The sequence below is a fragment of the Triplophysa dalaica genome, chromosome 8, assembly GCF_015846415.1.
Source record: "Triplophysa dalaica isolate WHDGS20190420 chromosome 8, ASM1584641v1, whole genome shotgun sequence".
Lineage (NCBI taxonomy): Eukaryota > Metazoa > Chordata > Actinopteri > Cypriniformes > Nemacheilidae > Triplophysa > Triplophysa dalaica.
This window is the reverse complement of record NC_079549.1, coordinates 22,728,030-22,742,840: the sequence shown is the minus strand read 5'-3', so window position 1 is coordinate 22,742,840 and position 14,811 is coordinate 22,728,030. Positions and strand designations below refer to the sequence as shown.

Sequence of the window (14,811 nt, the reverse complement as noted above, 5' to 3'; positions counted from 1 at the left end):
AGATGGGGTTTGGCTTGGTTTGCACTTCACATCTTGATAGCTTGACATGTATGGTTCTGTGTTTGCTTTGCAAATATTGAAAGCGAAGATGGAACGTTGCCTCTTTGGATGAGATAAGCAAGGAAATTGCCGTCCCCGTGGAGCCAAATCAACACAAGAATACGATTATTTGTCTCACAGAGCAGAACTAATATACTCACGGGTTGACAGGTTAAACAAGATTTTCAAGAATAATAAAGATCAGAGGAGGTTGGACGCCTTCGACGTTCTCACGTGAAAAATGGCTTTTCAGATTTAAAAATTGCCTTTTTCTTGTGCAGTCACCCCAACGATGAGAAAGAAGGACTTTTCCATCGGAACCACTCTGTCACCAGTCTGAGCGGCTTCCGTCACAACCACAATCATGTTCATGACACAAGCCTGCCTCTGGTGTCTCAGGACCACGCGGAGATGCACGACAGCAAAGCGGCAGAACATGACAAAGAGGTGTGACGTTGTTAATGAGTTTCTAAAGTGTTGTTCACTTAAAAATAACATTCCTGCAATTTTTGATTTACCTCTTTGTTGTTTGAAACTCATACGGAACACAAAAGGAGATCTGTTGAGACATGTCTCAGTGGTTTTGTCTTCCTAAAATGGAAGTCAATGGGATTCAGTGTTGTTTGGTTACCAACATTCCTTAAAAATATCTTCTTTTGTGTTCTGTAGAAGAAAGAAAGTCATGCAGGTATGGAAATTAATTTTCGATTTTGTGTTAACTATATAGAACTTGATCCATTCAGTGTGCACTGAGAGAGATCAGTGTTCAAAAAATTTGCAGCTATAAGCTTATATACTGTTTTATCAAAAGTTATGGTCCGAACGTAACTTCCGGTAAACATCTTCAAAGAATAGAGTTCCTGTAGATTATTTCTGATAACAAGAAAAAGAAAACAACATTAGATAACAAGTTAAAAGGATCTCTAATTAGTATTATTTTTGATAACAAGTAGTAGAACAGTATCTTGGCTAAACTTAAATGCGAATAAGTTGTATGGCAACAATTTGTGTATTTAATAAATGAATTAACAATAAAATTCAACAAATTGTTTTTCTTAATGCAATTAATATACAATAAAATATAAATTAAATAAAACATAAATAGCTTTATTATAAGCCACTAGCCAGAGTGATAAACAAACACAGACTGTAAGTAAACTTTGGCGAGGAGCGTGCGTCCGATGAAACCATCTATCAAAAGGATCTATAAGTTTAGTTTCAGCTACAAATATGCATAGGTTTGACATCAATTGACTTTAACATGGAAAGATATAAGTAACCATCAATTTTATGTTTTAAACAGAGGTGGCAATCAAGAGGCAAAAGTTGTATTACAGCCTCAAAACACATAATAAATATATTTTAAATATTTTGGCTAGAAATGTTGGCTGTATATCAGTGAGTTTGAAGTACTCTCAGCTGCGTTTAACATATTTGATCGTAGTTTATTCTGCAGTAAATGCGTCTGCAGATTGCGTCTGGGTCTGGTTGTGTTAATGTTTGGATCATGTCAAGCTGTTCTTCCACTTGTGTCGGATTAGACTTTATAATGACTTTACAGGTGCTTCTAGTTAAACTCTTCATACATTAGCTGTGAGACGTTGACTGTTCCCTATGGCTTAAAATGTTGGCAAGTTCAAAACAGTCAATGTATAAAGTAAAGACGTACTGCGTTAAATAAGTGATTTACCATTTGGTTTTGACTGTCACCTGGATCCGTCGATTTACATTCAGGCTCTGTGATACAAAACAGTGGGTCATAACAGTAAAATTCATGAAAACATCTTGAACCCCCAAAATCTGACACAGTCATGGAGCGAGCGAAGCTATGCATGCGCTATCTGTCAAAGCTTTAGGCCGATGTGAGATGTTAAAATAGCACTAACAACTTTCTCCTGTCGACAAAAGAAAAACCTCCACCCAGTTCCAGCTGAGTCTCACGCCGCTGCCAGATCTCTAAAACTCCTGGCAAAGATTCCCAAGGATGCCGAGGCCACCGTGGTCTTAGTGGGTAAGCTAAGAAGTGCTTTGTTCCAGCGTTTGTTGTTTCCAGGTCCAGAGATGATGCTGATTCATCGTTTTAAAGTTTCCAGTAATGCCTCTGTCAGCTCAGTTAGATGAATACTTTATGATTTGTGATGTATTTACAGTGGGTCCCCCGCTGCTCTTGAGTTTTACAGCAGTTCAAATGTGTTTTTAGGTTGCGTGGAGTTCCTGGAGAAGCCTGCGATGGCGTTTGTCCGGCTGAACGAAGCCGTCCTGCTGGAGTCTGTTCTGGAAGTCCCCGTCCCCGTTCGATTCATCTTTGTGCTGCTGGGTCCTACACAGACCAATATGGACTACCACGAGATTGGACGCTCCTTCTCCACCCTCATGTCTGATAAGGTTCATACACAATATCAGTCACAGGGGTTTGTGGGTATTGAGGCCAACAAAGGCCTAGAAGACAAGAAGTGAGATTTAGGGAAAAGTTCACCAAAAGATTTGAATTCAAGCATCATTATCAGCTGAACACCAAAATAGATTTTATTTTATAAAAATATGACACTTTATGTCCATCTACAGATGCCAATTTGTTGAATCTCTAAAAACACACACACCCAATCGGTAAAGAATGTCTTCTGCAGTGAAAAGGAGCTGTGAAAAACTATTAATAGTTTGTGTTTATGTAGTGATATTAAAACCGTAAGACACCTCAATATCTAAATTACATCGGCTAATGTGCCTTGTGCCAAAATATCAAAACTAGTCACGAGACATGTCGGAACCAATTTACAACCATATTTAAATTTAGTTTGTGTTTGTTTTAGTTTCAATCTCACTAAATATGCAAAAATGAATGCTGTCAATCAATTAAAAAAATTAATCTGATTAATCACATTTTTTCTGTGATTAATCAAGATTGATCGCACATAACATTAATGTTTTTAAATATACTTTAACATTCTTATAATTTCACATTTAATCTCCAAATTAATGTAGAAATAACAGATTTCTTCGACAGCATCATTTTATGAATTAAAGCCAACATTCTGATATTAGTACTGCAACTGTCTCCATTAAATGTATTTATTTTAACATTAATTATAGCCGTTCAACATTGAAGTACAGTAATTGAGAGCTATCATGTTTGGAAATATACAGCAATTGAAGGAAGTTCTCAAACACTTCTAAATTAGTTTAGAAGTCATTTAGTCTTAACACATTGAAGTCTGTGCTTCCGAAAATGCTACAACACAGGCATAATCTTAAGTGGTTTTGTTCATTCAATGACGAAAGAGAACTGAATACTGGTGCGCTAAAAAATGCGTTAACAGCCCTACTAAAAATATTCATGGTATTCTCACACATCTGTTGTTCTGCGTCAGAAGACATTTTGGATGACTTTACTAATGGACGCTTGGAGCTCAAAGTGATTTTATAAGACTCTGGATTTTCTGGTGAGGAATTCCTTTAATAATGAAATGAAACTTTTGTACGTCAATGGGACGACGGGCTGATGGTACTTGAAGTTTCAGGACTGCGACATCTGCTATTTAAAAGATGTGTTTCATCCTTCCACAGAACTTTCATGAGGTGGCTTACTTTGCCGATGACCGGCAGGACCTGCTCAATGGCATCAATGAGTTCTTAGACTGCAGTATTGTGATTCCACCCTCGGACGTCGAGGGAAAAGACCTGCTGAAGACCGTGGCTTCCTTCCAGAAACAGATGCTTCGCAAACGCAGAGAGAGAACGCATAAAAAATGTGGCAGTACCGTGACAGGAAATGAGCAGGAGACAAAAGGTAAACATCACAGTGAGAATCAACGTCACGGTATTTGAAATATTGATCCCTAATGCTTCTTGCTCTTCTTGACGTGTTCGTTTTGTGGCATACGACTCTGTAGATGTGAGTGCAGACGAACAAATGGAGGAGGACCAGTTTGACGTGGACCCTCTCAAGCGCTCTGGGATTCCATTTGGCGGTCTGATCCACGACATCCGGAGACGTTACCCGCGCTACATAAGTGACCTGAAGGACGGCATCGACACACAATGCCTCGCTGCTATCATTTTTATTTATTTCGCTGCTCTTTCGCCCACCATCACATTCGGAGGTTTATTAGGCAAGCTAGACACATTGTGTGATCTCTTAAGTTAAAGACTTATTCTCAATGTTTTGTTCAACACCATGCTTTATATGCTGTAGGTGAGAAGACGCAAGGCATGATGGGAGTCTCTGAGCTCATCATCTCCACGGCAACGGTGGGAGTCCTGTTTTCCTTGCTGGCGGGGCAGCCGTTACTCATTATTGGCTTTTCTGGACCCCTTTTGGTCTTTGAGGAAGCTTTTTATAAGGTGCTTTTACTTTTCACGGTCATGTAGTATTTGTTAAAAATGTTTTGGTAGAAAAATTTAACGGTGTGATACAGAAACTTCTTTTTGAGCATCTCATGCCTTAAGCGTTGTTTTTTCATAGTTAGCTTAACTGATATTCGGTCTTGTTTTCAGTTCTGCCAGGCGCAGGGCTTTGAGTATCTCACGGGCCGAGTCTGGATCGGGTTCTGGCTCATCTTTATAGTTCTGGTGATAGTGGCGGCTGAGGGGAGCTTCCTCGTGCGCTACATCTCTCCTTTCACGCAGGAGATCTTTGCTTTCCTCATCTCCCTCATTTTTATCTTTGAAACCTTCTCCAAGCTCATAAAGGTAGAGTGCTTACACCAATATGACACTATGTGCAAGAATATACAGTAGGCTACAGCCGCAGAAAAAACTAAGAGACCATTTCAGACACGAGAACCAGAGATGTGTTTAGGTACAATTATTTGTTTTGTGAACTGCTAACGCTATTTCTCCCAAATATCTCACCTGCAGAAACAGGTGAAAATAACAGATAAGATTCTCTGTATTTCTCAGACCTCAAATACTGTAAAAAAAAGTCATGTCCACTTTTAGCAATACAACACTAGTCTGTTAGGTACATGTATTTTGGAAAACTTTCATATGGCTGTTGGATGACTTTATGTTACTCCTGAGGTTTATTTTTTTAAATCAACAGACACTGGACCTGAATGACCACCATACACCTAGAAATGCTGATTTGAAATAATATTCAGGAATGGTCTCTTAAATCTTTTCCGCAGCTGTGTATATATATATATATATATATATGTATGAAGAGTTTGGTTCCAAAATAAGATAACAACTTTTTTAAAACCATGTTTTTTATTATGTTATCATGTTTTTATTGTGTATTTTTTGTTATTATGGCTTAAATCAAAACAAACCAGGTATATATTTATACCAAGGGGTGTTGAATGCTTCAATCTGATTGGTTGACAAACGTTTTATGGGCCTAGTTTAACAGACGCTTGAAATGAGATGCGCACGAAAGTAGTCCTACCATCATCAGCATTTTAAAGACGAAAACATGGCAAACATTAAAAATAAACACTTGACCATTTTCCTGTGGTGTAGGAACCACAGTATAAGAGGAATAATTGATAAAGGGCCGTTCAATTATTTGAAAGTTAATCTACACCCGAGGTGGTAATGCAGCCACGACGTGAACCTATAAGTTATAAAATATTACTGTTCATGCATTTCTTTTTTATTCTCAGGTCTTTCAAGAACATCCTCTGCAGAAAAGCTATCCCACCACTTCCATATTGAATGCCTTCACACCCAGAATCTCTTCTTCGGAGGTGGATGTGTTTGAGGAGCCCATTCTCAACCAGCCCAACACAGCCCTGCTGTCACTGGTGCTCATGATGGGAACCTTCTTTGTGGCCTTCTTTCTCAGAAAGTTCAGGAATAGCAGGTTCCTAGGTGGAAAGGTACATTTCACTTTGATTTATTTGACTAGAAAGTCCCATTGAGGTTGATAATCTCTCACAACAGAGACTTGGTCAAGCTCACGGGGATAATGCACTCCAAAAAAAACTCATAGTTTTTATCAGTATTCTTTTTTCTCATTCTCTCTTTATTGATGTCCTTGTATAGTAGATGATGTGGTAGAGCATTGTGTCGGCAACACAAAGGTTAAGGGTTCGATCCCTGGTAACACGCATGCTAATAAAATGTACGTCTTTGCCAGATGCGGAAATGTAAGATTTAACATAGTGTAGAATATTGGAAAACGTTTTTTTATAGCTGTAAGAATAAACCACACAAAACAAACAACTTTTTAATAAAAAATATATTTTCACTGGAAAGCAAAACACTACTAAAGATTTTCTGCACTCATTATTCGTCTGAAATGTTTCAAGCTCATATTTTTTGCTTTTCTCAGGCCAGAAGAATCATTGGAGATTTTGGGATCCCGATCTCTATCCTGATCTCTGTTGTGGTGGATATCTCCATCCCTGACACATACACGCAGGTAACCGCACCCTTAAACCCGCTCCATGTCTCTCACGTGCAGTATATTAACACAAAGGAACTTCTCTGCCAACTTATTAAGTACTCGGCTTTAATTGGAGGCAGGTTTATTCCGAGCCTGTGTTACAGTTACAGTGTGGTTGACTTGGCAGACTGCCGGAAGCAATGAATCCTGGGATCTCTGGGATGTAGGCGCTTGTGTTTCTTGTGGTTGCAGAAGCTGAACGTCCCCTCTGGATTCTCGGTCACGTCTCCGGACAAGCGAGGCTGGTTTATTAGCCCGTTCGGAGATAAACAGCCTTTCCCCATCTGGATGATGGGCGCCTCGGTGATACCGGCCCTGCTTGTTTTTATCCTCATTTTTATGGAGACTCAGATCACCACGTGAGTATAGCGCGTGTGAGCTGACATTGCCATTGTCAAACGTTCCCTTAGACTAAATATTGTAATAACTAGATGTGCAATGTGTATCGTCCTATAAAGCCTGATGGTGAGCAAGAAGGAGCGGCGTTTGGTGAAGGGTTCAGGCTTTCATTTGGACCTCCTGCTCATCGTGATTTTAGGAGCTTTCTGTCCGCTGTTCGGTCTGCCATGGCTGACCGCCGCTACCGTACGCTCCGTGACTCACGTGAACGCTCTGACAGTCATGAGTAAAGCTACGGCCCCTGGAGAAAAGCCCATGATCCAGGAGGTCAAAGAGCAAAGGGTGACGGGAATGTGTGTGGCTGTGCTAGTAGGTAAGAAATCCAATTTACAAGATTAATATCTCATTAGCGTTTGTTAAATTCTAACTTTTCAAACCAGTAAGTTTAGTAGTAAACTGATGAAGCTTTGGTTTAAAATGAAATTACACTAAAGAACTCCACCGTTCTCTGTGTCAAGATCACTGGCTAGGTTTCAGAATCAGCAACAATAATATTACATGCAAATACCAATAGTGCGACCAATAATACCAATGACGGTATTGAATAAAAAAACAAAAACAAGTTGTAGAGTATGCTGAAGTTAATTTATTTTAGTTGTATGCGATTTTCAGGAAAAATAAGTTTGTTCATTTCGTTAATTTAAGAAGACAAAATTATTAAACAATAATATTAGATGATGACTTACCAAAACTCAGAGAAATGCAAATATTTTGTCTCAAAACACTTCAAATACTAAAATAATTAATATAATAAATAATAATAAAAATTGGCACGTCAAAAATCCTTTTATGTTTTAATCCTTTTATGCCTTTTATGCCCATGTATTATGATATTATAAAAAGCATTGTAGTTCATCAGATATCATTTAAGTGATTTCTGTTAGCAATGCCAAGGTCATAGGATTGTATACGTATACAAGTACAACGTGTCTACACCGGATGCGGCACAACAATCCTACTAGAACAAGCCATGTGTCGCGTTGCATCGTTCTAATTCATTCTATTGCCTCTTGTTTCGCGCATCGCATCCGGTGAAGACAAGGTGTTACAGATTTATTAACAGCACTTGTTTTTGGCTTATCCAGGCAGTTAAAAATGTAATAGTGTCAATGAAATTCATACTTACTTGTTAAAAGTGTTACAAAATATCTAAATACTTTTTGGGGTCATGTCTTAGTTGTTTTAGTTTCATTTGAATATTTGGAATAGAATAGAATAAAATACAATTCTTTGATCAGGAATCCTTTCAGTAACTTTCAGTCTTTTCTGTCTCCTGCATTCAGGTTTGTCTATAGTTATGACTGATGTGCTGCGTCACATTCCTCTGGCTGTGCTGTTTGGTATATTTCTGTACATGGGCGTCACGTCTCTTACTGGTATCCAGCTTTATGAGAGAATCACGCTGATGGTGACGCCTGCTAAACATCATCCTGACCACACCTTTGTTACCAAGGTAACCGCATCCCAGTCGTTTGAGGTAGTAATAATGGTATTCAAGGATACATCTGTGTTTGATCTCCACACAATATATGCTACCAGTATTTTTGCTACCAGAATTTTAATGAAATGCTTCGGATGCGTCCACCAGGTGGCGCACATTGTCTTTTGTACGCTTCTTTTATCACATTTTTTGCACACGAAACCTCAAAAAGTTATATATGAACCTTGCTGAATTGGATGCGAATTGCATTGTTGACATGTTTCTTAGGATCCATGTTAAACCTGAAATAAATGTATAGGATTTTAAACTTACGTTGTGATGAAAAAATAACTCTGCACTAGTTGTGAGCATGTAAATTCAGCTGTCTTAATGTTTTCTGCATCCATGGAAGCACACAAGACAAGATTGTCACAGCGGCACATCAGGTTTTACACAAACTTTCTGGAGTTCATGCCAGCTGAAGTGCACACAGTTATTCTAGCGCTTCTGAAACATGTTTTAACATATCTGCAATTGTTTTAGCGCAAAACCAACAATCTGGCTGTCTCGGTCTCACTGTAATTCAAAGCCTCATTCATGTCACATACAGGTGAAGACGTGGCGTATGAACATGTTCACCATCATTCAGTTGCTGTGTATCGTCCTACTGTGGGTGGTGAAGTCGACTGTAGCGTCTCTGGCCTTTCCCTTCATCCTGATCATGACCGTCCCTCTGAGAAGACTCATCCTGACCAGAATCTTTGAGGAGAGAGAGCTCGCCGCGGTATGATCTCAACATTCTCATGTTTGCGTTTGGTAGATGATTGAATCCAAAACGACTTCCAGTCCATTCAAGGTTTATTTTCCCTGGAATTCAAACCTACAACCTTTGCATTAATCCCAGTAAATGTTTTGATAAAACTAATAATCTGTAGCTGCAATGAGGAATGATGTTGGTTGGAATGACAGGAAGTGGCATTTGCTGAATTGCAATTCAATAAATTAGATAAATTACATTAATTTATTTGGGAGACGCCTTTATCCAAATATGCAATGAGGAGAGCATATAAACTTTTTTCAACACGCTAAACAGTACCGTTAGTTTACAATATAGACGTTATCTATATATATATATAACAAATATAGGATAGAGAAATATGGTCCAAATAAATTATTATTATTATAAGCGTGTATGCGTGTGCTGTATACTGAATTGCAATTGAAAGAATTCTAACAATTTTAACTTAAAAAATTCGATACATTTAAATTAGATTCAGACGGTTTCATTCGCTGGAGCGTTTGTTTTCAAACTGTTGTTTTTATTATCATTCTATTGAGTTAAAAGGATGTGGTTTATTTTGCAGCTGGATGCTGATGAAGACACGCCTAATTTTGATGAAGATGGTCGTGATGAATACAATGAAATCCACATGCTCGTCTAGACACAGAACAGCTCAACTCCTCAATGACACGGGCCACCGAATACTCAATACTGTCCGGAGGTGTAAAGACCTGCACTGCCCTCTTCCACCATTGTTTCTTGTGTGTTTAAACATTTGTGATCATCCAGTCTAAATACGGTTTGGATTTTTCTGATTTAATTTTCATCCTTTTGCTGTGTTGTTGGTGCTGTTAGTAATTCATCTGATTGTTTTATGGAATAGCACACAGAAAATATCTTGCGATATCCCACCTGTGTCTGTGACGGCAAGTGAAACCTTTGGATGCTGCAGTTTGGGCACTGAGATGCTTGCGATGTGCCATTTTGAGGGGTTGGATTTGCAAACATGACTCTGAGGGTTTGGAGAGAGAGAGTTAATGTTAGTAACTGCATATGTAACAGATTTTAAAGCTTGATTCAGCTCCCTAAAAATACTATGTTTTGTTTTTATTTCAGATTGTTAAAGAAATAAGGTTTTTATTCTATTTTTATTTTTTTAGGGAGGTTACTCCAAAGGATTTATTTATGATAAGTTGCTCAAATGATTTCTGTTCAGTATAGAGACGATAAACGAACGTTATGTGGCCCAAATTTAACTTCCGGTAGCAGGCAATGATCTATAACTGTTGAGTAGTTTTAATTTAGTACAAATTGTTGTATCTCTAGCCAGACAGATAACTAAACAGACTTCTGGCCAGACGCGTGCTTCCGATGAAAACATTTATTTTAGTTGATATATAGAATCATTGCCCAACTATGTTATTATTATAATCTAAATTTTGAGTGTATGTGTGTTGGTGGGCGCATGTGTGTTTTAATACCTTTGCTGTTATGCTGCACAATGTTGAAAATAGGTTAAAGCCATAGAAACAAGGATTTTGTTGTGTGCATAAATAAGAACGTTCTGAATCAATGATAGTCCAAAGGCTGTTAAACTGCCAGTGAATATGGATTCACTCACCACTCATAGGCACTTTGACTCCAATGAAACTTGCTGCCAAATTGTTGGACAGGCAATTTTCCTGTAAAATGTTCATCAAGTCCCATTTCCAATTTGTGCATGAAGTGATTTACTTAAAAATGTCTCTTCAGTCCCAATCTTAAAGCCAATCATAAATTGCACACTGTGGCGCTTTTAAAACATTTCTCTGTTTGGGACGGGACCGAGTTTGAAACTCCATTGGGACGACAGGGGGTTTGCAGATTTTTTTGTATTTCTTTCTTTGTGAAATAAGAAGTTTAGAAACAGAATGCATCTCTTTCTCACCTTTTGTGTTTTCACATTACACAAACTGTGACACGTTTAATTCAATCTTGTATTAGTCTGATGTCATAACAGAAAGTATTGCTCCATTACGTCATGTTTGGAGCTCTGACGAAACCTTGGACCTTTGGACTGTAAATACCGCGCTGTCCGTGCGTGTGGCGGATTTGTTGAACTTCTGAAGCCGGTCACGCAAGGACTAGCTCATTTCATCACAAACACACATTCCACATGTTTTCTTTTGCTCTTTGTTACCCTTTTGAAAAAATGGAGAATTGTGCAATATCGCAATATCTGTTGTGCTTCTCTGACGTTTGGCACGACCCTTAAGTGCCGCTTTCAGCCGGGTCCTGATGTAATGAGAGATTTTGGGTTCCTTGAAGCACCTAATATAAGGGAGTAGATGTATTCAGAAGTGTAACCTCGATACAGACGCCAGAAGGGTAAATGGACGACAGACGATTATTGGTTGTAATGTTTTTCCTTCAGTGTTTGTCTTCAGGGTTCGATCGGAGAGGTAAAGTTGGATGGAGACAGAATTGCTATGATTGATAAAGTATTCCGTGTGTGAAACTCACTCGCCAGGTTTATCAGATGTGAACGCAACAGATGTTTGATTCTCAGAGGAGGGGTCTCATGCTCAAAAGTTGATCTTATAATGAAGTACTCGGTGTTCTTTCACGTGAAGTTGAGAAGAAACAGCAACCTAGTTTACAGAGCACAGAATTTTTGGGGGCATTATGTGCACTGTCAAATCGTGAAAAATGAAACATTGGAAACAATTTAGAAAGAGATATGACCTGATATTGATTTTATGTTGAAATCTTTGATGTTTCCCATAGAAATGATTAAAAAGATACACGTGCAGGAGTTATAAGAAATAATAATCATCGGTGGCGCTTGATGAGACCCATGTGAGATTACTTTAGGGTCTCGGAAGAAAGATCTGGAGCAAGTCTCCATTAGATCTCCTTCAAGTCTTGTTGATGTCCTAAAGATTGATATAGTAAAGAGACCTCCTGTGTGATTTCTCTTTACTATCTCTCATAGCTGCTGCTTAAAGGAGTTATTTACTGTATATATTGAGAGAGAGAGAAAGAGAGAATAGATCATCATTGGTGCTTTATCTGTTTATTACAGGAGTTTTTTGCACTGCCAATAATATTCACACTCTTTTTTTAAGTAAACAGTCTAAGCAACTGGAAAAATTGGAGAGGCGTTTTGGTCAGATAAAAATGTGTTCACAATCCCCCACTGTAAAATATTACTGCAACCAGAAATGCTAAGTTGCACAGATCGGTCGTTTGCGCTATTTACTGTATTTGATTTGTGGTTGTCTATGGTTTGGTTAACATACACATTCAACTTTAATGAATGTTATTAATTGATATAGTGACTTATAATTTCGAACACCAAACTGGTGATGTTTCGAGCAGAAATTCATTGCATCCTTTCCACTTTTGATTGACAGGATATATCGGCCCTGAAATGATCATCGGCTATTTTTAAACAGTAGAATCACAATATTATCTAGAGTGCACTGATATATCAGCCAATCATTTTTATCGGCCCGATTAAAAGCTAATTTTCCTCAACAGGACGATACCGATTATTGGCCGATATATCGGTGCATCTCTAGATCATATTGTAATTTAACATTTTGCCTTAAGAACCACAATAGTTACAGACACACTCTGCCGCCCTACACTCGTATACTTTAAGTGTGATTCATTTGCCAAAAGTAAGATAACTAAATAAAATAAGACGAATGTGACAGATTTTTAAGAAATTCTCAATTTCACCATGCATCTGAATTATTATAGCCATGATAATCATAGAGTGAAAATCTGATATTGTGACAGCCCCAATTTACGCTTATTCAAAGGGCTAGGCATCTTTTATTTATTTGCATAATTTACCTGGGAGTGTTTGGCCAGTCAAACCCACTTCTGTCACAGAGTTATCGACTTCTTAACCCTTTTGTTTGGATAAATCATTGACGCACAGCTTTGATGCCTGACCATCCTCTTACTATGTACAGTATGATTGCTAACTGTTACTTTGAGTCCTGGGACTAAAGATCTGGTCAAGTGATTTAATGGTTCCCTGCATGTGGCAGCTCATGAAACGCCCCGTTTTGCAATATGAATCATAACCCTGCAGTGCTTGGCCTCATAACTGCTGATTTATTTCTATGTTTAACAGTTCATGCTTTTATTTATTAGCATACACCATTTTTTAAATGGATTAAGGCTGTCATTTAAGATAAGTACCATTAGTCCCTAAAGCACAACAAACTGATATTGATTGCGTAGTTTGTCTCGTGCTGAATGTATATAATGTAGTGATATTGTACATGATGTCTTGTTGGAACATCTGGATGCAGTTTCTTGAATTTGTGTCTGGTTGATATACACCCAGAGACAGGTTTGGCGTAAGAACATGGAGAAAAACAGAATTTGCAGTGTACCCAGTCCAGCAAAATGTAGTTGTAACTCCTCTCATAAGCGCTTAATCCCATTTTGTACGTAAACGGTTGGGTTATTTATGGTAGTGACGAATGCATTCAATACTGAAAAATGTTTTACATTCAGCTTCTTCAGCCATTGCCAATCCAATATTTTGTCTTCACTCCTACATTTTTAGAGAAAGTTCACCTAAAAATAACAGTTCTGTCATAATTTCTTCACACCTCACGTCACCTCCTAAGACTTTATTTTTCTGCGGAATACAAAAGAAGATCATTTGGAAGGACGTTGATCACCAAACAACACTGGCCCCATTGACTTCCATTGTATGAACACAAAACCATGGTGTCATTTCTCAAAATATCCTCTTTTGTGTTCCACACAGAAAGACTTTTTGAACACACACATTAGAACCTCTGTGCAATTGAAGTACAGACGTGTGCGGAGAGCTCGGAGACATAAGCACCTTTGTCATTGTCGGGTTGTGTGAAAAGAAAAACACATTTTGCATGGATGTTGGGTTATTATGTGAGCACTTCTAGACTGCCATTTCCGGTTTGTGGTTTTTAGATGTCGGAGCCATGAAATGAAAGGGAAATGGTATTACTGGTGCAGGGGTGAGACGTCTGAATTTTGGTAGGTGATGCCACCCTAGTTGTGCAGACCACCCACCCGTTCTTATGGAAATACTACTGTTTGCCATTATGCCTGAACCGTCATTCTTTTGTTTTTTGTCATTTTATTTAGTTTTGTCTAATGCTGTGTGTCAGCTGTATGCCATTTTTTTTTTTTAATGACACAGAAAATGACAATCAGATGTAGTTGCAGATTTTATTAATATATTATTACCCAACATTCAGCAGTTCTGACACGAAACATTTTAACACGAAGAGACGAAAGATTCGATTTGGTTGAAAATATAGAGCGGTTGTAAAAGAAAACGTTTACCTCTCTCACATGTTAATACAAGCAATGTGAATTTCATTTTTCTCTTTATACTTTTAGATGGAGATAGGATGAACACTAGATTACACGTTTAGCTCCTTAAGACAAATAAGGATGATAAAAAAGAATCATAATTCCTTGAGTTTTATTTGACATAGTGGGTTAATGGTTTTACGTTTGGATCATTTTCAGAAAGGCCTCTAGGCCTCTGTTGCCTGGTTATAAATAAGAAGTGTAGTTTGTCCGAAAATACGAAAACATTTCGAGTTCGTATATGTTATAAAATGTATTACTTTAGCATTAGCAATACTGGAAATACGATGATGTTGTGGATATTTTAATAGCAGTAATAACTACTATTGTGTAAAAAGAAAAATGGTTTTAAGAGCATTGTCAAACAAATTGTTATTTTTTTGTCTCAAAATAAATATTTATTATGTGTTTCAA

At 38.0% G+C, this 14,811-nt stretch overlaps 1 protein-coding gene across 3 annotated transcripts in view; it reads left to right on the top strand.

Annotated features, from left to right (window-relative positions):
* The window catches only part of slc4a3 (solute carrier family 4 member 3), a 52,369-nt gene extending 37,558 nt beyond the window's left edge, over nt 1–14,811 (top strand). For all 3 annotated transcript variants that reach the window (XM_056754218.1, XM_056754219.1, XM_056754220.1), the window contains exons 10-23: nt 321–486; nt 1,948–2,050; nt 2,240–2,424; nt 3,604–3,826; nt 3,930–4,148; nt 4,232–4,380; nt 4,534–4,728; nt 5,643–5,858; nt 6,314–6,403; nt 6,620–6,786; nt 6,886–7,139; nt 8,110–8,279; nt 8,857–9,030; nt 9,611–14,811. In XM_056754218.1, the coding sequence (XP_056610196.1) occupies nt 321–486; nt 1,948–2,050; nt 2,240–2,424; nt 3,604–3,826; nt 3,930–4,148; nt 4,232–4,380; nt 4,534–4,728; nt 5,643–5,858; nt 6,314–6,403; nt 6,620–6,786; nt 6,886–7,139; nt 8,110–8,279; nt 8,857–9,030; nt 9,611–9,688 (2,389 nt within the window). In that variant the 3' untranslated portion in view covers nt 9,689–14,811. The remainder of the gene's footprint in view (nt 1–320; nt 487–1,947; nt 2,051–2,239; nt 2,425–3,603; nt 3,827–3,929; nt 4,149–4,231; nt 4,381–4,533; nt 4,729–5,642; nt 5,859–6,313; nt 6,404–6,619; nt 6,787–6,885; nt 7,140–8,109; nt 8,280–8,856; nt 9,031–9,610) is intronic.